Below are 23,669 nucleotides of genomic sequence, written 5' to 3'. Positions count from 1 at the left end.
ATCGGATAATAATTGCGACCTCTAGAAGCTCAAGATGTCAAGATCCCAAATCGGTTTATATGGCAGCTATACCAGGTTATGAACCGATTTGAATCTTATTTGGCACAGTTGTTGAAAGTAAGAATGAAATACGTCATGCAAAAGGAATTGCGCCCTCTAGAGGCTCAAGAAGTCAACACCCAAGATCGGTTTATATGGCAGCTATATCAGCTTATGGACCGATTTGAATCATACTTGGCACAGTTGTTGGATATCTTAACAAAATATTTCGTGCAAAATTCAAATCGGATAAGAATTGCGCCCTCTAGAGGCTCAAAAAGTCAATATTCAAGATCGGATTATATGGCAGCTATATCAGTTTATAGACCGATTTCAACCATACTTAACACAGCTGTTAAAAGTCATAACAAAACACCGCATATAAAATTTCAGCCAAATCGTATAGGAATTGCGCCCTCTAGTGGCTCAAGAAGTCAAGATCCCAGATCGGTTTATATGGCAGCTATATCAGGTTAGGGTCCGATTTGAACCGTACTCGGCATAGTTATTGGATATCATAACAAAACACGTCGTGCAAAATTTCATTCCAATAGGATAATAATTGCGCCCTCTAGAGGCTCAAGAAGTCAAGACCCAAGATTGGTTTATATGGCAGCTATATCAGGTTATGGTCCAATTTTAACCATACTTGGCACAGTTGTTGGGTATCATAACAAAACACGTCGTGCAAAATTTCATTCTCATGGGATACCACTCTAGAGGCTTAAGAAGTCAAGACCCAAGATCGGTTTATATGGCAGCTATATCAAAACATGGACCGATATGGCCCATTTACAATACCAACAGACCTACACTAATAAGAAAATTTCAAGCGGTTAGCTTTACTCCTTCGGAAGTTAGCGTGCTTTCGACAGACAGACGAACGGACGGACATGGCTAGATCGACATAAAATGACGCGACGATCAAGAATATATATACTTTATGGGGTCTCAGACGAATATTTCGAGTAGTTACAAACAGAATGACGAAATTAGTATACCCCCCATCCTATGGTGGAGGGTATAAAAATTTTCAGTGGTGGTTTTCCCCTCCTAATGCTGGCAACACTTGTGATGTACTATGTTATGTAAAACTTCTTTCCAAAGAGGTGTCGCACTGCGGCACGCCGTTCGGACTCGGCTATAAAAGGAAGGCGCCTTATCATTGAGCCTAAACTTGAATCGGACTGCACTCATTGATATGTGAGAAGTTTGTCCCTGTTCCTTAGTTGAATGTTCATGGGCAAACTTTGCATTTTGCATCTTCCTTCTTCTTTTCCTGTGGTATCACAATGGACGAAAACGTCAAAGTGAGTCAGATGGCAGACTGCCACTTAAACCTATTCAAACCTCCACCGATAATAAAGCTGTTTCCAAAAACTTTGAGTAAGTTTGAATAATGATCATATTTATTGGGTTGCCCAAAAAGTAATTGCGGATTTTTTAGAAGAAAGTAAATGTATTATTAATAAAACTTAGAATGAACTTTAATCAAATATTATTTTTTTACACTTTTTTTCTAAAGCAAGCTAAAAGTAACAGCTGATAACTGACAGAAGAAAGAATGCAATTACAGAGTCACAAGCTGTGAAAAAATTTGTCAACGCCCGCTATATGAAAAATCCGCAATTACTTTTTGGGCAACCCTAATTGAGTGCCTTGTAGGCAAATAAATGGCACCAATTCTTAAAGGGATGTTTTCTTTTAGAGTTATAGACATACTAGCTACTTGGAACATTTCACTTTCGATCTTGACTTCTTCGTAGTGATTTATGTTGTTGTTCAAGGTAATTGAGGCTAATATGAAAGAATAAATCGATATAAAGAAAAGGAAGACATTTCAGTATTTGTAAAGGGTGATTTTTTGAGGTTAGGATTTTCATGCATTAGTATTTGACAGATCACGTGGGATTTCAGACATGGTGTCAAAGAGAAAGATGCTCAGTATGCTTTGACATTTCATCATGAATAGACTTACTAACGAGCAACGCTTGCAAATCATTGAATTTTATTACCAAAATCAGTGTTCGGTTCGAAATGTGTTCATTCACCGTAACGTTGCGTCCAACAACATCTTTGAAAAAATACGGTCCAATGATTCCACCAGCGTACAAACCACACCAAACAGTGCATTTTTCGGGATACATGGGCAGTTCTTGAACGGCTTCTGGTTGCTCTTCACTCCAAATGCGGCAATTTTGCTTATTTACGTAGCCATTCAACCAGAAATGAGCGTCATCGCTGAACAAAATTTGTCAAAATTTGAACACATTTCGAACCGAACACTGATTTTGGTAATAAAATTCAATGATTTGCAAGCGTTGCTCGTTAGTAAGTCTATTCATGATGAAATGTCAAAGCATACTGAGCATCTTTCTCTTTGACACCATGTCTGAAATCCCACGTGATCTGTCAAATACTAATGCATGAAAATCCTAACCTCAAAAAAATCACCCTTTATAAGGAATGAAATCACACAACCTTAAGCTAATACTTACCTTAGTTGTGGTAATCTTCTACTCATAGAAAGTCCTTTGCATGTCCATTTAACAATTGCTCATTAAAAAAACCAATGTAAGTAAGTGGCTTAAAGCCGTTTACATTTTATTTCATTCCATTCAATCATTGAGTGCTGCTACACTTATTAGTATTGTATTGTGATAATAATGATAAAATATGATACTTTTTATATGTTACTCAATGCATGGTGCATAAGAGCATATCTTTCTGCTCTTCTCTGACGCATGTCCCTAATATATTCCTCATCATTGAAAAATTGTGAAGTAAACAGCTCATGCAGATCTATAAGAATGCTCAATAATAAGAAGAGCAAACACAATATAATTGCAGACATGATGACAATCTTGATGAAATCCTCACTATGTATGAAAGCATCCATCCCGGATATGCTTAACTTGCGGCCTTTTTGTAATTCGTAATCATTGTAAATATCCATCCATGCATTTGGTGCTGTATAAGGATTATGAACATTGTGCTCCGAAATATTTTTCAAAATCTCAATCAATTTATTCACATATTCAATATTGTCTTCAAAAAGGAAAATAAAATTCAATTTATTGCGACCCTGTGATTTAGAATATTTTTCATTGATATCCTCTTTATACAGAGCTTCATCTCTCAGTTCCACAATGGTTTCATTGCTCATATATCGCATATGAAAAGTTATATTGTGAAGAAAAGTGTCATGCAGATATGTTGTTATGTTATTAAAGGAACAGGGACTTTTAGCAATATCGCTGATGTAAATCACAACATTTGTTACATTGCAATTATCACAGTTAAGTTCAATATCCTTTGAAATTTCTGCCTTAACATCATTACTATCATCATCGTTTAGTTTTTTCATAATCATTATGTTCATTGACCATTGATTAGACAAAGTTTCTTCCAGATTAAAAACAAAGTTCAGCAACACTATGGGCCACTTATCGGATTCGGCTTGTTCCGAGTGTAATGGTAACTTGTATTCCATTTCCTTTTTGATTGATGCATAGCCAGAAATATATTCTTTTAAAAATTTTGTTGCCTTTTGGGGCCCATATAGAATTTGAAAATCACTGTCATTTTCTTTACAAGAAGTTGCATTGAATAACTCATCAATGCTGTCATTAATCCATAAACTATTGTCCATTAGCCAAGTTGAAGTTGTAACAATAGATTCACTTTGCTCCATTACGGTAAGAAATGAAGAGAAATTGAAGATAACCCAGCAAAATGACATTTGCATTGCGTTTCTTTAAAACTTTGCTAATACACTGTCGAGGGTTTGCTTTGAACTGATTATTGAGGGATTGAGAATTCAGCTGTTCTTTATTCTATGCCGCATAAAAGAAATTGCAGAGTAATTAACTTTGACACAAATAACACTGCAACAGCTGTCTTCAAGGCAATATTTTTATCATAACGTCAGCGAGATATTCAATTTTAATAGTTTCTTTTTATTGTAAATGTTCTACTGACTCATTTTCATACCCACAGCTAAAGGATGGGTAAGAAACTTATCTAATCATTCCATTTGTAATACATGGAAAATCTAAGAAAAATAAAGGCGAGCTGTTAAAGGTGCAAAACAAATATGGGTGGAATTTTATAGCTAGGTGGAGAATACTTCCGAGGCCTGTAGTCTAAGGGAGATTCTATCCTCGAAATCAATTGCGGTGGGATATATTCAGAAGTCAGAGAATGTATGGATAATATCTAGTGAGAAAACTCTTGGTGATACATATTTCGCAGGAAACTCTACAACATAAAACGCACAGTGTAGCCAAATCAAAAAAAAATTGGAAATTATTCAGAAACTTTTGAATGAATAGAGATTTGGACATAAAATTTAATATTCTCATTATTCAAAATTTGGGACCCTTATCGGATTCTCCCTTCAGAATGATTCAAATGCTTGATGAACGCTTCAGTAAGTTAAGCGATAAAAATCGGTTCACAAATCACAAAACACGGGGTCAGACTAAAAGAATTTAAGACAGCCCCGGAGGAATTTTTCAACTGAGGTTAACAATTTTCAAATAAAATTAGAGGAAGAACGTTATACCTTTTAAACAAGTATCTTAAATATATATAACTCAATTTGTGTTTGTTTGTTTCGCTTAGACTCAAAAACGGCTAAACCGATTACCTTGAAATTTTCACAGATTGTGAAGGTTGGTCTGGAAGAAAACATAGGCTATATAATTTTTTGATATCAGAAAGGGGGCGGACCCTGCACCGTTTCACCAAAAACACCACCCAAAATCAAAAATGGACCGATAAGGTCAATATGGGTATCAAACTATGCGGGAGTAGATAACGAATCTGGCATACAAATTCATGTCGAAGTATAGGGGGTTAACCCACCCCCACAAAAACGCACATTACTCAATCACGGATATATGGATCTCGGTTTGTTTGTTCCGAATAGACTAAAAATCGGCAGAACCGCTGTTCACGAAATTTTCGCATATTGTGTAGGTTGGTCTGGAAGGAAACATAGCCCAAATAATTTTTCGATATCGGAAGGCGGACGAAATCTCTCCCTTATGCCAAAAACACCACCCAAAATCAAAAGTGAACCGATCGGGACAATATAGGTATCAAAAGAAAGATATTGAAAAATAGAATACGAATATGGTATGGTAAATTTGAGCCTTAGTACCCCCCCTCCCCCCAGACAGACAAATTGGACGTTTATGTCAATATGGGACTCAAATGAAAGATATTCGGGAGTAGATTTTGAATTTGGCATACAAAATCAGATCGAAGTATAGAGGGTCACGACATCCCTCAAAAACGCTATTAGACCCATTATGATCAAATGAGACTTGGCTGAACCAATTTTCCTAACATTTTCATAGATTGTGAACGTTAGTCTGCAAGGAAACATAGGCTATATAATTTTTTGATATCGGATGGAGGCTAGAACAGACGTCTCGGTCATTGTATCAGTCAGGACAGGTCACTGTCTGATCGGAAAACACGCTGACAAACTGAAGTTTGCATGTAAGGGCTTTTGCAGAAGCTGTAATCTTGAGCTCCTATCGTCCGATTTGGTTGGTGATGACTTCCCATATGTATGGTAAGTATGGTTGAGGTGTATCGTGATATGGCTTTTATACACTGATCTCCTGAATAGCCTCCTCGGGTCCAATAAATTTTATATTTGGGCTGATTTGGTAGAAATTTTGTATGAACAGTACATAAGTGCCCTTCAACTAAATTCAATTTTGTAAATTTTTCAGTAAAATAAATGATGATAGGTTCCAAGAGTCGGCGCGGCCAAACTTAGCACATTTTTATACCCACCACCGAAGGATGGGGGTATATTCATTTTGTCATTCCGTTTGCAACACATCGAAATATCCATTTCCGACCCTATAAAGTATATATATTCGTGATCAGCGTGAAAATCTAAGACGATCTGGACATGTCCGTCCGTCTGTCCGTCTGTCTGTTGAAATCACGCTACAGCCTTTAAAAATAGAGATATTGAGCTGAAATTTTACACAGATTCTTTTTTTGTCCATAAGCAGGTTAAGTTCGAAGATGGGCTATATCGGACTATATCTTGATATAGCCCCCATATAGACCGATCCTCCGATTTAGGGTCTAAGGCCCATAAAAGCCACATTTATTATCCGATTTTGCTGAAATTTGGGACAGTGAGTTGTGTTAGGCCTTTCGACTTCCTCTGTTAATTTGGCCCAGATCGGTTTAGATTTGGATATAGCTGCCATATAGACCGATCCTCCGATTTAGGGTCTAAGGCCCATAAAAGCCACATTTATTATTCGATTTTGCTGAAATTTGGGACAGTGAGTTGTGTTAGGCCTTTCGACTTCCTCTGTTAATTTGACCCAGATCGGTTCAGATTTGGATATAGCTTCCATATAGACCGATCCTCCGGTTTAGGGTCTTAGGCCCACAAAAGCCACATTTATTATCCGATTTTGATGAAATTCGTGACAGTGCATTGTGTAAGGCCCATCGACATGCTACGTTAATTTGGCTCAGATCGGTACAGATTTGGATATAGCTGCCATATAGACCGATCCTCCGATTTATGGTGTTAGGTTCATAAAAGCCACATTTATTGTCCGATTTTGCTGAAATTTTGGACAGTGAGTTGTGTTAGGCCCTTCGACATCTTTCTTCAATTTGATCTAGATCGGTTCAGATTTGAATATAGCTGCAATATAGACCGATTTCTTGATTTATGGATTTGGGCCCATAAAATGCTCATTTATTGTCCGATGTCGCCGAAATTTTGGACAGTGAGTTAAGTTAAGCCCCTTGACATACTTCTTCAATATCGCACAGATCGGTCCGGAGTTGGATATAGCTGCCATATAGACCGATATCTAGGTTTTAGATTTTCGGGCCATAAAAAACGCATTTATTGTCCGATGTCGCTGAAATTTGAGACAGTGAGTTTGGTTATGCTCTTTGACGTCCTTCTTCAATTTTGCCCAGATCGGTCCAGATTTCAATATAGCTGTCATATAGACCGATCTCTCGATCTAAGGTTTTGGGCCCATGAAAGAGTCATTTATTGCCTGAAATTTTGGACAGTGTTACAGTTACGCTCTTCGACACTTTTATGCAACTTGACCCAAATCGGTCCAGATTTGGATATAGCTACCATGTAGACCGATATCTTGATTTAAAGTCTTGGCCCCATAAAAGGCGCATTTATAATCCGATTTCACTGAAATTTGACATAGTGACTTATGTTAGGCTTTTCGACATCCGTGTCGTATATGGTTCAGATCGGTTTATTTTTAGATATTGCTAGTGTACTTATTAGTATTTGGTCCAAATCGGAACATAATTTGATATAACAGATATGGGACATAAGGTATGAAATTTTCACCGAATTTTGATGAAAAGAGGTTAACATATATAACCAAGGTGGTGGGTATCCAAAGTTCGGCCCGGCCGAACTTAACGCCTTTTTACTTGTTATTCTTATGTTTTATATAACAAATCATTATTATTGCGTTGCCCAAAAAGTAATTGCGCATTTTTCATATAGTCGGCGTTGACAAATTTTTTCACAGCTTGTGACTCTGTAATTGCATTCTTTCTTCTGTCAGTTATCAGCTGTTACTTTTAGCTTGCTTTAGAAAAAAGTGTAAAAAAAGTATATTTGATTAAAGTTCATTCTAAGTTTTATTAAAAATGCATTTACCTTCTTTTAAAAAATCCGCAATTACTTTTTGGGCAACCCAATATAAAATGCATCAAGCTGGTATTAATGCTAGCTTTACCTAAGAAATCTTGGAAATATAATAATTGCCAACTACTGAATGAATAATTCTGAGCCCCATATAAAGAGCACCAAAACCAAACTTGCATACGTGACCCTCGATGTTGAGTTAATGGTATGAAATAATTACTCCAATAAATCAATACTTCGTAATACTACTTAGACAATGGTACCTCATTTACAAAACAATTAACACAAGAATTGTTGATGCATGAAAGAAAAACTGTGGTGCAATTAATTGCATATAATTTTTTGTCTTTTTATAAGCATATACGTATTTTCCATAACTCAAGGGTTGCTCAAATTGATGCAGTTCTTGGCTTTCAAAAGGACCTTGACAAACCTTTTTCCACGAACTATTCGGAAATGGTTTCCAATAGACTTTAGTATACTAGTCTTTAAATGTTTTCCCAGAGCTGCTTCTTCTCCTATTTAAAGAGATAAAACATTGTCACACACTCGGTTGCATATCATGAATGTAACTGGGAGCGTATGACGAATATTAGTGTCGGGTAATAAAACTCATACGCTACGGTGGTCATGAAAGCTTAAAATTTCAATATTAAATAATGGCACCATGATTATTAGAATTTTATACACTCCATCAAAGGCTGGGAACATGTTATGTCATTGAGTTTGTAACTCATCTTATTTTTATACCCTAGCTATAGCGGTAGGTATATCATCCTATGGTGGGATGGGGGTATACTTATTTCATCATTCCGTTTGTAGCACCTGGAAATATGCGTCTAAGATCCCACAAAGTATATATATTCATGATCGTCATGGTATTTTGAGTCGATCTAGCCATGCCCGTCCATCTGTCCGTCCGTCCGTCAGTCTGTCGAAAGCACGTTAATTTTCAAACTAGTAAAGCTAGGCGCTTAAAATTTTGCACAAAAACCTTTTTTGGTGTAGGTCGGTTGGGATTGTAAATGGGCCAAATCGGTCCTTGTTTTGATATAGCTGCCATATAAACCCATTTTGTGTCTTGACTTCTTGGGCCTCTAGAGGGCGCAATTCTCGTCCCATTTGACTAAAATTTTGCACGTAGTGTTTTGGCACCACTTCCAATAACAGTGTTAATTATGATTCAAATCGGTTCATAATCTGGTATAGTTGTCATATAAGCCGATGTTGACTTCTTGAGCCAATGGAGCGCGCAATTCTCCTTCGATTTGGCTGACAAATTGTTTTGTTATGACTTCCAATGACTGTGCTAAGTATGGCGCAAATCGGTACATAACCAGATATAGTAGCCATATAATTCTACCTGGGATCTTGACTTCTTCAGCCTCTAGAGGGCGCAATTGTCATCCGATTTGCAGAAATTTTGTATAACGGCTTCTCTCATGACATTTAACATACGTGTCTCATATGGTCTGAATCGATCAATAGCTTTATACAGCTCCTATGCAATATCCTTTTTTGCCTAAGAAGAGATGCCGGGAAAAGAACTCGACATATGCGTTCCATGGTGGAGGGTATATAAGATTCGGCCCGGTCGAGCTTAGCACGCACTAACTTGATTTTTTTTTTTTTTTCATTTGTTACTTTCATTTTATATCCACACCACTTCTGTGGTACAGGGTATTAGATCTAAGTGCATTTTTGTTTTGTAACACCAAAAAGGAAGAGAGATAGGCCGATTTATAAGTATACCGATCGACTTAGAATCAATTTCTGATTCGATTTAGCTATGTCCGTCTGTCCGTCCGTCTGACCATGTTAATTTGTCAGGACGCAATTTTCATCCAACCGTCTTCAAATTTCGAACGGGCATCTTTTTCGGCCTAAAGAAAAAGTCTATTGAAATTGGAAAAAATCGGTTCAGATTTTGATATAGCTACTATATTTATATTCGTCCGGTACAGAATTAGATATAGCTTCCACGTTGTACCTAAAGTGTCGGTTTAGGATATTTTCCGTCCGACTTTTGCCTTTCCTTACTGGTTTTATTATGACTTATATTCATAGATGTTGTGACAGTGGGAGAAAAACCTTTGGGCACAATTTTTTTCGGTTGATAAATGCGCTTGCAAAAGCTCTAAAAGTAAAACTCTGGCGATACTTATATTTTAGCTTAGCCGATTTCTATAAAATTAACCAGTAGTGTCGGGTGAATCCCTCGTGTAAAATTTCGTGGGAACCGATAAAAAATTACGATGTTATTTCGATAGGAGTAACGTTGGGAGATTGTTCCTCCTATTGGTTAAACAAGTCCGGCCGGGTCGAATCTTATATTCATGGATCGCATTTGTTGAGTTCTTTGCACTGTATCTCTTTATAGGCAATCAAAAGGATCATGGATAAGAATTGCTATGCTATTGGAGCTATACCAGGTCATGAACCGATTCGGGTCATACTTAATTTTGATATTGGAAAGCATATTTTCAGCCAAATCGGAAAAGAAGCGCGCCCTATACGGGCCAAGTCATAGACCGATTCAGACCATATATATCAGTTAAGTTAAAGGTCATAGAGGAAATCGTTGCCCAATATTTCGGTCATATCGAATGAGAACTGCGCCCTCTAAAAGCTCAATAAATAAAGGATGATTTTTTAGCTATATTTGGCCACATAGGTTTAAACAGCTCACGCACGTTTCGTGTTTTGTTTCACTTCAGTTTGGTCTATAATATAGCCATGAATCGTCTTTGAAACGAGCAATGCTTATACATTATTGAATTTTATTATCAAAATGCGTGCTCTGTTAAGAAAGTTCATTGCCATTTTATGGACGAAACTCCATTTTATGGAGCTCCAAGAGCTACCAATGCATTCAGAAAAAGTTACAGTTTGATAAGGTTTGGTAAGATGATGCGAATCGTAACGCAACTGTAAATGATGAGAGCTATCATGAGATGATATTCAGCTTTTTTATACCCACCACCGACGGATGGGGGTATATTCATTTTGTCATTCCGTTTGCAACACATCGTAATATCCATTTCCGACCCTATAAAGTATATATATTCTTGATCAGCGTAAAAATCTAAGACGATCTAGACATGTCCGTCCGTCTGTCAGTTGAAATCACGCTACAGTCTTAAAAAATAGAGATATTGAGCTGAAACTTTGCACAGATTCTTTTTTTGTCCATAAGCAGGTTAAGTTCGAAGATGGGCTACATCGGACTATATCTTGATATAGCCCCCATATAGACCGATCGGCCGATTTAGGGTCTTAGGCCCATAAAAGCCACATTTATTATCCGATTTTGCTGAAATTTAAGACAGTGAGTTGTCTTGGACCCTTCGACATCTTCCGTCAACATGGCTCAGATCGGTTCAGATTTGGATATAGCTGCCATATAGACCGATCCTCCGATTTAGGGTCTAAGGCCCACAAAAGCCACATTTATTTTCCGATTTCGCTGAAATTTGGGACAAGGATTTATGTTAGGCCCTCCAACATCCTTCGTTAATTTGGACCAGATCGGTACAGATTTGGATATAGCTGCCATATAGACCGATCCTCCGATTTAGGGTCTTAGGCCCACAAAAGCCACATTTATTAACCGATTTTGCTGAAATTGGGGGCAGTGAGTTGTCTTAAACCCTTCGACATCCTCCGTCAACATGGCTCAGATCGGTTCAGATTTGGATATAGCTGCCATATAGACCGATCCTCCAATATAGGGTCTTAGGCCCATAAAAGCCACATTTTTTATCCGATTTTGCTGAAATTTAGGACAGTGTGTTGTCTTAGGTCCTTCGATATCCTCCATCAATATGGCTCTGATCGGTTCAGATATAAATATAGCTGCCATATAGACCGATCCTCCAATTTAGGGTCTTAGGCCCATAAAAACCACATTTATTATCCGATTTTGCGGAAATTTAAGACAGTGAGTTGTCTTAGGCCCTTCAACATCCTCCGTCAATTTGGCTCAGATCGGTTTAGATATGGATATAGCTGCCATATAGACCGATCCTCCAATTTAGGGTCTTAGGCCCATAAAAGCCACATTTATTATCCGATTTTGCTGAAATTTGGGACAGTGAGTTGTGTTAGGCCCTTCAACATTCTCCGTCAATTTTGCTCAGATCGGTTCAGATTTGGATATAGCTGCCATATAGACCTATCCTCCGATTTAGGGTCTTAGCCCCATAAAAGCCACATTTATTATCCGATTTTGCGGAAATTTGGGACAGTGAGTTGTCTTAGGCCCTTCGACATCCTCCGTCAATATGGCCCAGATCGGTTCAGATTTGGATATATCTGCCATATAGACCGATCCTCCAAATTAGGGTCATAGGCCCATAAAAGCCACATTTATTATCCGATTTTGCTGAAATTTGGGACAGTTAGTGGTCTTAGGCCCTTCGACATCCTTCGTCAATTTGGCCCAGATCGGTTCAGATTTGTATATAGCTGCCATATAGACCGATCCTCCGATTTAGGGTCTTAGCCCCATAAAAGCCACATTTATTATCCGATTTTGCTGAAATTTGAGACAGTGAGTTGTGTTAGGCCCTTCAACATTCTCCGTCAATTTGGCTTAGATCGGTCCAGATTTGGATATAGCATCCATATAGACCGATCCTCCAATACAGGGTCTTAGGCCCATAAAAGCCACATTTATTATCCGATTTAGCTGAAATTTGGGACAGTGAGTTGTCTTAGGCCCTTCGACATCTGTCTTCAATTTGGCCCAGATCGGTTCAGATTTGGATATAGCTGCCATATAGACCGATTTCTTGATTTAAGGTTTTGGGCCCATAAAATGCTCATTTATTGTCCGATGTCGCTGAAATTCGGGACAGTGAGTTAAATTAAGCCCCTAAACATACTTTTGCAATATCGCACAGATCGGTCCAGATTTGGATATAGATGCCATATAGACCGGTATCTAGATTTTAGGTTTTGGGGCCATAAAAGACGCATTTATTGTCTGATGTCGCTGAAATTTGAGACAGTGAGTTTAGTTAGGCTCTTCGACGTCCTTCTTCAATTTTGCCCAGATCGGTATAGATTTGAATTTAGCTGCCATATAGACCGATCTCTCGATTTAAGGTTTTGGGCCTATAAAAGAGGCATTTATTGTCCGATTTCGCTCAAATTTGAGACAGTGCTTTAAGTAAGGCTCTTCGACATTTTTATGAAACTTGGCTCAAATCGGTCCAGATTTTGATATAGCTGCCATGTAAACCGATATCTCGATTTAAAGTCTTGGCCCCATAAAATTCGCATTTATAATCCGATATCACTGAAATTTGACAAAGTGTAATGTTAGGCTTTTCGACATCCGTGTCGTATATGGTTCAGATCGGTTTATTTTTAGATATATCTACTGTACTTATTAGTATTTGGTCCAAATCGGAACATATTTTAATATATCTGATATGGGACTGATATGGGAATTTTTCACCGAATTTTGATGAAAGGCGGTTTACATATATACCTGAGGTGGTGGGTATCCAAAGTTCGGCCCGGCCGAACTTAATGCCTTTTTACTTGTTAAATGAATCCATGGTGGGGGGTACCCAAGATTCGGCCCGACCGAATAGTACACTTTTACTTGTTAACATTCATATCATCTTTTAGCGCCTCAAAACGTAGCTGTGTACAAAAGAACAGTAGAATAAATAAACACAATGCATTACACTCCCCAAACAAAATTAGTCTAATTAAAATGTAGGCCTTCAAATAAAACTCAATGCGTGGGTGTTTTCTCACCTCTTGGTGTTCATGGTACTACCTTTAAAAGCAATTCCCAAGACATTTGAGTCTCATCATTCAAAATACGGACATAAATCGATACTTCGGCTGCTTTAAAAAATCACATATTAACAAAATAAAAAACTTTCAATACTCGTAGCTAAACGAAAAACATGTTAGCATTAACGATAGTTTATATATTTTTGACTTCTGCAGTGGCATTAAGTCAAGCCTTTTCTCCAGTAGGTGTCAATGTAAGTTCAACTCAAATTTCTTCAATGGCTGCCAAACATTTCTATGCAACATTGCTGAAGGATATTCAAAAGGAGCAAACATTCGATGCCATTCTGCTATTGCATCAGCAACTAAGTCCTCCGGAAACCCTAATACAGGCCATACAACAACTGCAAATTCCTCAAGTGATTTTAAGCAAAAGACTCAACAATTTCGTTTGGAAGAAAATATACAACTCAGAAATTTTGGCCATATTGCTTATGCAGTCTTTGGTTGATAATGAGCTTATGAAGATTTTTGCTGATATTTTAAATTATATACGCCAAACGAGAATACTCCATATTGCCCAGGAAGTCAACACTCAAGAGGAATATCAGCAAACCTTTTTATTATGCTGCAAAAATTACAACATGACAAATGTTGTGCTGCAATTTGTGTTGCCCCAGCAGAACTTCTTGACAAGCAGTTTCCATTTTCTCAAACCCTATCCCATATACCACTGGGATACACAGCAGCTTGAAGTTAATCAAAGCATATCCCCTTATTTCTATCAACATTGGAAAAATTTGCAAAACAAAACACTGCTGACATATGTGGATAGTCATCATATGAAATCCCTGTATTTCAAAGATGGACAAGGCAACTTGAAGCTCAATGGCTATGTGGCTCGTTTTGTTATGCTTTTCGCTGAGCGTTTTAATGCCTCCTTGCAGATGGCCTATCCTTTGAGCCTTAGCAATCCGAAACATTATTCGGCCATACGAAAGGAAATGGTCAACAACAATCTCTTGGATATACCCATGATCTTGGATACCTCAGCTAACGGTGAAGAATGGCTTGACTGGACCGATGTCTATGAATATGATCAGGGTTTGCTTATGGTGCCGTGTGCCCAAACTCTTACCACTCGTGAGATATATGCCATACTACTGAATGAGTATTTCCTGGGATGCATCTTGGCCAGCATTATTGTGCTATCTTTGGCCCACGCCCTAATTGATTACACTTTTGATGGGCTGCTGCAGCCAACACGCATTCTCTTCAGTGACCGAATTTGTCCCGCAATTTTGGGTCAACCCTATGCCGCACGCCTTAGCCACAGTCGCAGCCTCAAGATTCTCTATATGCTTCTATTCATTGTGGGTCTCAAAATCAGTTCACAATTTTCGGCAAAAGTCAATACCCTTCTTACACATCCTCCCTATCATCGGCAAATTGAAAACTTTGAGGATGTGTTGAAATCACCTACGAAAATTCTCTTCTTTGAGGCAGAAGCTGAAATCATGTCAAACTTCATGGGCAACTACAAAAGTTCGGTGATCACAACCAACAACTACAACTACATGAAGGATTTGCAGCTGCATCTCAACACCAGCTACAGTTACTACACCTCATCGGGTCTTTGGGAGATACTGATGAAGCAACAGGAATTCTATACCCACAAAGCATTCTGCACCTATGAAAACCTGACTATCTTCACAGATCAACCCTGGGCCATACCGCTGCAGCAGAACTCACCCTATAAAGAGGGCTTGAATTATTTAATCTCTCAGGTTCACAATTTGGGTATAATGGAATCCTGGGTCTCAGACACATTTTCCGATATGCTGAAGCTGAAAATAATGTCTCTACGTGATCCCCATGTGGATAAGGGGCCCAAGCCACTAACTGTGTATGACTTATTTTGGACTTGGATAATTGTCGCAATTGGTTTGCTTGCAAGCTGCTTGGCATTTTTCCTGGAGATGTTCGTTTGGAGTTGTATTCAGCGCTTAAGGTTAGGAAAAAAACGGAGTTGAGTTGACTTTTCCCAAACGACAAAAGGAGTTGCTAGGCATCGAGAGGATTGTGTTGAATAAAAATTATTTCAAATCCAATTGACCGAAATGTATAGCCATCGAAATGTATTAGAACAAGTAAAAAACATGCTTGGATACCCATCACCAAGAATTCCGATGAAAATTTGCCTTTATTAACTCAGTTGGTATTTGAATTATTTTACAACAATCAAATTGGGAATTGGGAATTGGTTGCGGCTGCTATGGTCTCAATTAATAATATTGGGGAATAGATATCTAGGGGGCCTTTATCATTATGTAAGGATGCACCGGTAGCCGAGTTGCTAGCGTGCTTAGATTACCAGTGCAGGGGTCGGGGTTCGATTCCCGCCAAAAGCCTTGGTCTGTCTCTAGTGTGGTATCAAAATGGACCTAAAATTGTCTAAGTGAGTCTGTAAAGGACTGTCACTCTTACCTAATCTAACCTTATCATTATGTAAACCGATTCGGATCATACTTGTCAGGGATGTTGGAAGTCATAGCAGAAGTCTTTGTGCCGTATTTCAGCCAAATTGGATGAAAATATTGGCTCAAGAAAACAAGTTTTTCATGGGGCTATTTCTATATATAGGGGGTTTTTATGGGGGCTTTTCTATATATTGACCGATACTTGTCGTGGATGTAGGAAGTCATAACAGAAGTTTTCGTATCATATTTCAGCCAAATTAGATGAAAATTGAGGCTTCCATACGCTCCAGAAGTCAAGTCCCGGAATCACTTTATATGGGGGGTATACCAGTTTATTGACCGATTTGGTTCATACTCGTCAATGACGAAGAAATTCAGAACAGAAGTCTTTGTGCCAAAGGCCTCTAGGAGCTCAGGAAGTCAAAACCAGTATTCGGATTATATGGAGGCTATTACAGTATATCGACCGATTCGGATCATACTGACCATGGATGTTGGAATTCATAGCAAAAATCTTTGTGCCAAATTTCAGCTAAATTAGAGCAAAATTGGGGCTATCTGGGGCTCAAGAAGTCGAATCTGGGAATTGGTTGATAAGGGAGATATACCAGTTTATTATCCGAATCAGATCATACTCGCCAATGATGTTGGAATTCAGAACAGAAGTCTTTGTGCCAAATTTCAGCCAAATCGAGTGAAAATGGTGGCCTGTAGAAGCTCAAGAAGTCGAATACGGGAATTGGTTGATAAGGGAGGTATACCAGTTTATTGAACCGATTTGGTTCATACTCCTCAATGATGAAGAAATTCAGAACAGAAGTCTTTGTGCCAAATTTCAGCCACATCGGGGGAAAAATGGAGGCCCCTAGGAGCTCAAGAAGTCAAAACCAGGGATAGGTTTATATGGGGGCTATTTCAGTATATTGACAGAATCAGATCATACTGACCATGGATGTTGGAATTCATAGGAAAAATCTTTGTGCCAAATTTCAACTAAATTAGAGCAAAATTGGGGCTATCTGGGGCTCAAGAAGTCGAATCCGGGAATTGAGAGATATACCAGTTTATTGACCAAATCTGTTAATACTCGTCAATGATGTTGGAATTTAGAACCGAATTCTTTGTGCCAACTTTCAGCCAATCGGGTAAAAATAAAGAGACCTCTAGGATCTGAGGAAGTCAAAATCAGGGATCGGTTTATATGGGGGCTATTTTAGTATATTGGCCGAATCAGATCATACTGACCATGGATGTTGGAATTCATAGCAAACGTCTATGTGCCAAATTGTAGCTAAATTAGTGCAAAATTGAGGCTGTCTGGGGATCAAGAAGTCGAATCCGGGAATTGGGTGATAAGGGAGGTATACCAGTTTATTGACCGATTCGGTCTTTCTCGCCAATGATGTTAGAAATCATTGCAGAAGTCTTTGTGCCAAATTTCAACCAAATCGGGTGAAAATGGTGGCCTCTAAGAGCTCAAGAAGTCAAAGCCAGGGATCGGTTTATATGGGAGCTATTTCAGTATATTGATCGATTTGGATCATACTGAGCATGGATATTGGAATTCATAGCAGAAGTCTTCGTGCCATATTTCCGCCATCTAAAATGAAATTTGAGGCTTTTATAGGCTCAAGAAGTCAATTCCGGGAATTGGTTGATAAGGGAGGTATACCAGTTTATTGACCGATTTGGTTAATACTCGTCAACGATGTTGGAATTTAGAACCAAATTCTTTGTGTCAACTTTCAGCCAAATCGGTTGAAAATGGTGGCCTCTAGGAGCTCAAGAAGTCAAAACCAGGGATCGGTTTATATGGGGGATCTTCCAGTATATTGACCTATTTGGATCATACTGACTGTGGATGTTGGAATTTGTCGCAAAAGTCTTTGTGCCAAATTTCAGCTATATTAGATGAAAATTAAGGCTGCCTGGGGCTCAAGGAGACAAGTGCGGGAATCGGATATAAGAAGGATATACCAGTTTATTGACCGATTCGGTCTTTCTCGCCAATGATGTTAGAAATCATTGCAGAAGTCTTTGTGCCAAATTTCAACCAAATCGGGTGAAAATGGTGGCCTCTAAGAGCTCAAGACGTCAAAGCCAGGGATCGGTTTATATGGGAGCTATTTCAGTATATTGATCGATTTGGATCATACTGAGCATGGATATTGGAATTCATAGCAGAAGTCTTCGTGCCGTATTTCCGCCATCTAAAATGAAATTTGAGGCTTTTATAGGCTCAAGAAGTCAATTCCGGGAATTGGATGATAAGGGAGGTATACCAGTTCATTGACTGATTCCGATCATACACGCCAATTATGTTGGAATCTAGAACCGAATTCTTTGTGCCAACTTTCAGCCAAATTGGGTGAAAATGGAGACCTCTAGGATCTCAAGAAGTTATAATCAGGGATCGGTCAATATATTCTATATTGACCGAATCAGATCATACTAACCATAGATGTTGGAATTCATATCAAAAGTCGTTGTGCCAAATTTAAGCAAAAGAAGATGAAAATTGAGGCTTCTATAGGCTCAAGGTGGGGGGTATGGGGGGGTATAAAAGTTTAGTGACCGCTTCAGATCATACACAGCAAAGATGTTGAAAGTCAGAACAGAAATCCTTGTGCCAAGATTCAGATAAAGTTGAGGAATCTAGGGGTTTAAGAATTGCCCTTGAACATTCCATTAAGGAACAGGGGCAAACTTCCCACATATCAATAGGATAGGTTAGGTGGAAAAGAGGTTGCAGACATTAGTCCACTCCATGCCACTATGGACATACACCCAAGCCAGTAATCGGCTTGTTGTGCGCTTTAAAAACTATAAAGTAACCTCTAACAAGTAAAAAGGCGTTAAGTTCGGCCGGGCCGAACTTTGGATACCCACTACCTCGGGAATATAGGTAAACCATCTTTCATCAAAATCCGGTGAAAATTGTATACCTTTTGTCCCATAGCAGTTATATCAAAATATGTTCCGATTTGCACCAAATACTTATAAGTACAAGTCATTGTTCAATTGAGTATAACAAAATATTGGTCTTTTAAGTAGCTTTATCTAAAAATAAACCGATCTGAGCTACATACGACACGGACTTCGAAAAGCCTAACATAAGTCACTGTGTCAAATTTCAGTGAAATCGGATTATAAAGGCACCTTTTATGGGGCCAAAACTTTAAATCGAGATATCAGTCTATATGGCAGCTATATCGAAATCTGAACCGATTTGGCCCAAGTTTCAGAAAAATGTCGAAGAGCCTAACTCAACTCACTATCCCAAATTTCGGCGAAATCGGACAATAAATGCACCTTTTATGGACCCAAAACCTTATATCGAGAGATCGGTCTATATGGCAGCTATATTCAAATCTGGACTGATCTGGGCCATATTGCAGAAGGAAGTCGAAGGGATTAACCTAACTCACTGTCTTGAATTTCGGCGACATCGGACAAAAAATGCACCATTTATGGACCCAAAACCTTAAATAGAGAGATCGGTCTATATGGCAGCTATATCCAAATCCTAACCGATCTGTGGAATATTGAAGAATTACGTCGAGGGGCTTAACTTAATTCACAGTCCTGAATTTCGGCGACATAGGACAATAAATGAGCATTTTATGGGCCCAAAACCTTAAATAGAGAGATCGGTCTATATGGCAGCTGTATCGAAAACTGGACCGATCTGCACCAAATTGATGAGGGATATCAAAGGGCCTAACGCAATTTACTGTCCCAAATTTCAGCATAGTCGGATAATAAATGTGGCTTTTATGGGCCTAAGACCCTTAATCGGAGGATTGGTCTATATGGCAGCTATATCCAAATCTGGACCGATCTAGGCCAAATTGACGAAGGATGTCGAAAGGCCTAACATAACTCACTGTCAAAAATTTCAGCAAAATCGGATAATAAATGTGGCTTTTATGGGCCTAAGACCCTAAATCAGAGGATCGGTCTATATGGCAGCTATATCCAAATCTGAACCGATCTGAGCCAAATTGACGAAGAATGTCGAGGGACCTAATGGAACTCACTGTCCCAAATTTCAGCAAAATCGGATAATAAATGTGGCTTTTATGGGCCTAAGGTCCTAAATCGGAGGATCGGTCTATATGGCAGCTATAGCCAAATCTGGACCGATCTGAACCAAATTGACGAAGGAAGTTGAGGGACCTAACACAACTCACCGTCCCAAATTTCATCAAAATCGGATAATAAATGTGGCTTTTATGGGCCTAAGACCCTAAGTCGGGGATCGGTCTATATGGGGGCTATATGAAGATATAGTCCGATATTGCCCATCTTCGAACTTAACCTGCTTATGGACGAAAAAATAACCTGTGCAAAATTTCAGCTCAATATCTCTATTTCTAAAGACTGTAGCGTGATTTCAACAGACAGACGGACAGACGGACGGACATGTCTAGATCGTCTTAGATTTTTTCGCTGATCAAGAATATATATACTTTATGGGGTCGGAAATGGATATTTCGATGTGTTGCAAACGGAATAACAAAATGAATAAACCCCCATCCTTCGGTGGTGGGTATAAAACGAAAGTTTTAAGTTTGGAATTCCGTGCTACTTACAAAATCCTTAATTGTATTCAAACCACTCCCCTAAGTTGGTTCACGTCTAGCATTGTGTATCCACCTAAGTGCCGGTATATGTTAGACGAGAAAGCCGGGCAATGACAAAGGAAATGCTCCAACGTCTCATCAACTTCCCCGCATGCCCTACACATGCTATCACCTGCCGCACCGATTTTACATAAGTGAGCTCATAGTCCTATGTGTCTCGTTATGATACCAATAGCTAAACTGACCTCCTTTTTTCTTCCTTTTAATAAAAGCCTCGTCTTCTCACGATCTGGATCCCCCCCTTAGGATTTTCGCTGTTCCACAATGTTCCATGCGCATTCGTCGCCCACTCCCTTAACTCGGTCTGCGTCGACCTGAAAGGCTTCGGGTTAACCAAGTTTATTGACGGCAGTCCTCTGCCCTTCACCGCCAAATTGGCTGCCCTTTCATTTCCCCTTACTCCGTTATGGCCCGGCACCCATACGAAGCGGATTTTGCCATTCTCAGAGAAGGCGTTTAACTCCTTCTTACACTGCAAGACTGTTTGTGACCTTACCGTTCTGGCTGTTATTGCCCTTATAGCAATTTTACTATCCGTAAAGATGTTCACACTCGACGTCCTAGCGTTAGCACCACACCACTTCATGCATTTCTTGATCGCCCGAATCTCCGGCTGCAGGACCTTATTATGGTGTGGGTTGTCAATGTTGACCCACTCTGTCTTCTAGCTTTGATCCATCCGTGTAACACGATCTTCCAGATGGCAGGACCTTATTATGGTGTGGGTTGTCAATGTAGACCTGGCCCACTCTGTCCGCTAGCTTTGATCCACCCGTGTAACATGATCTTCCAGATGGCAATACCAAGCTTTCGTCAATCCAGGAGTGTGCCGCTGGCAGCAGTGCCTCGCACTCGACTTCAAGGTTCATCTCAGGTATCCGATCGGAAACCTTTTCTCTTCCTTCCAGGTTTTCTATTGTCGCCACATATCAATAAATACTGTCCGATTCAAGTTTAAGCCCAATGATAAGGGGCCTTCTTTTTATAGCCGAATTTGAACGGAGTGCCTCAGTGAGACGCTTCTTTGGGGAGAAGTTTTTACATGGCAAAGTACCTGACAAATGTCGCCAGCACTAGGAGGGGATAACCATCGCTGAAATTTTTTTCCCTTCTTTTCGGCTTTTTATAGCCGAATTTGAACGGAGTACCTCAGTGCGACGCCTCTTTGGGGAGAAGTTTTTACATGGCAAAGTACCTCACAAATGTCGCCAGCACTAGGAGGGGATAACCATCGCTGAAAATTCTTTTCTGATGTTCACGACAGGTTTCGAACCCAGGCATTCAGCGTCATAGGCAGACATGCTAACATTTGCGCTTTGCGGTGGCTTCCGGGGATCGGTTTATATGGGGCTATATCCAAACCTGAATCGATATGGCCCATTGGGAATCCCAAACGACCTACATCGATAAGAAACATCTGTGCAAAATTTGTCATAGTATATTCCCAATTTTGATTTCTTGGACCTTAATGACCCAAATTTTCATCCTTGGCACAGGGACTTCGTTTTGACTTCCAACATTATTGCTGAGTATGATTCGACTTTTGCTATGACTTCCATCATCCATGACAAGTATGATCCGAATCGGTAAATATGCTGATATAGCCCCCATATAACCGATTCATGAGCTCCCAGAGGCCTCCATTTACACCTGATTTGGCTGAAATTTGGCACAAAAACTTCTGCTATAACTCCCAGCGTCCGTGCAAAGTATGATCCGAATCGGTCTATATACTGATACTAGCTGGACTGGGCCCGCTCCGCTGCACCTTCTTTCACTCTCTTATTTTAAGTGAGCCCTATACTGGCACTGTCAGGAAAAAAGTCCTGTTTGGGGGCACTGGTATGACCTTTCAGATATTTCGCCCCAATGTGGATATCATATTGGAGCACTACTCCCAAATTTCTTTCATTTGAGCCTTATATTGCTATGGTCCGTATATAAATATGGCACCCCCAAGTATCCGTTTGGTGATCTAGTCTGAAACACTTTCATTTGAGCCAAATATTGTCATTATTGGATTCAATTTCCTCGGCGGGCATTGCGGGAAGGCGACCGTCCTAGACATTCCACCTTAAACAAGTATATCAAATTTCTATTTTTGAGTTATTATTGGGTTGCCCAAAAAGTAATTGCGGATTTTTTAAAAGAAAGTAAATGCATTTTTAATAAAACTTAAAATGAACTTTTATCAAATATACTTTTTTTACACTTTTTTCCTAAAGCAAGCTAAAAGTAACAGCTGATAACTGACAGAAGAATGAATGCAATACCAGAGTCATAAGCTGTGAAAAAATTTGTCAACGCCGACTATATGAAAAATCCGCAATTACTTTTTGGGCAACCCAATATAAACAAACAAAATTTTGTATAAATCGCAAGTTTTTTTTTGGGGGTGGGTGCCCCTTCGAAGATTCTTCTTAAATACCTTTCATTTGTTACCCATATTGTCCCAATCGGTAAACATGTTCTTAAGGGGAGGTTTTGGGTGGTGGGGAAGCCCCTCGGGCACCAAGGAATAAAGATTTATGACAGATGTGTACTCTACTTTTAAGAAACTTTCATTTGATATCCTGTTGGGGGGTTTTTTGGGGGTGGGGACCGCCCCCCCAACACTTTGGATGAGATTTGTTAACCAAGATCATTCTCACCTCTTAAATACTTTTAGTTTGATACCCATATTGACAAAATCGGTAAACATGTCCGTCCTGGTGGGTTTTGGGATGGGGCGTCCCCCAGGTTATTTGACCCAAAAATCTTATACCGATTTCGTGTTTTTGGGGTACCATAAGGTGGCAGACAAAAGTTCGCTTATATCGGTGCACGCATCTCCGAGATCAGGCGTTTTTGAAAATTGAGACATGGGGGAGCGTCCGCCCCCCCTTCGGATATCATAGTACCCTATTTTCACCATTTGTGAAAATTTCATGAATATCGGTTCCGCCACTTTTGAGTCTATAAGGAAGAGGCAAACAAAGTTACAAACAAAACGCAACAATTTCATTTTAATATAATAGAAGAAGAAGATACACTTGTATACAAAGAAATTAACATGCCTATTAT

The 23,669-nt window shown here is 39.2% G+C and overlaps 1 protein-coding gene across 1 annotated transcript; it reads left to right on the top strand.

The window, feature by feature from the left end:
- The first annotated feature begins 13,583 nt into the window (after nt 1-13,583).
- On the top strand, nt 13,584-15,647 carry LOC106087534 (uncharacterized). Its single transcript, XM_013252592.2, has one exon. It carries the CDS (start codon nt 13,654-13,656, stop codon nt 15,511-15,513), a length of 1,860 nt encoding a protein of 619 aa, XP_013108046.2. The 5' UTR covers nt 13,584-13,653; the 3' UTR covers nt 15,514-15,647.
- Nucleotides 15,648-23,669: the final 8,022 nt, after the last annotated feature.

The sequence above is a fragment of the Stomoxys calcitrans genome, chromosome 3 (genome assembly GCF_963082655.1).
Source record: "Stomoxys calcitrans chromosome 3, idStoCalc2.1, whole genome shotgun sequence".
NCBI lineage: Eukaryota > Metazoa > Arthropoda > Insecta > Diptera > Muscidae > Stomoxys > Stomoxys calcitrans.
Note: the sequence above shows the minus strand (reverse complement) of the source record. Positions and strands in the feature narration are given on the sequence as shown.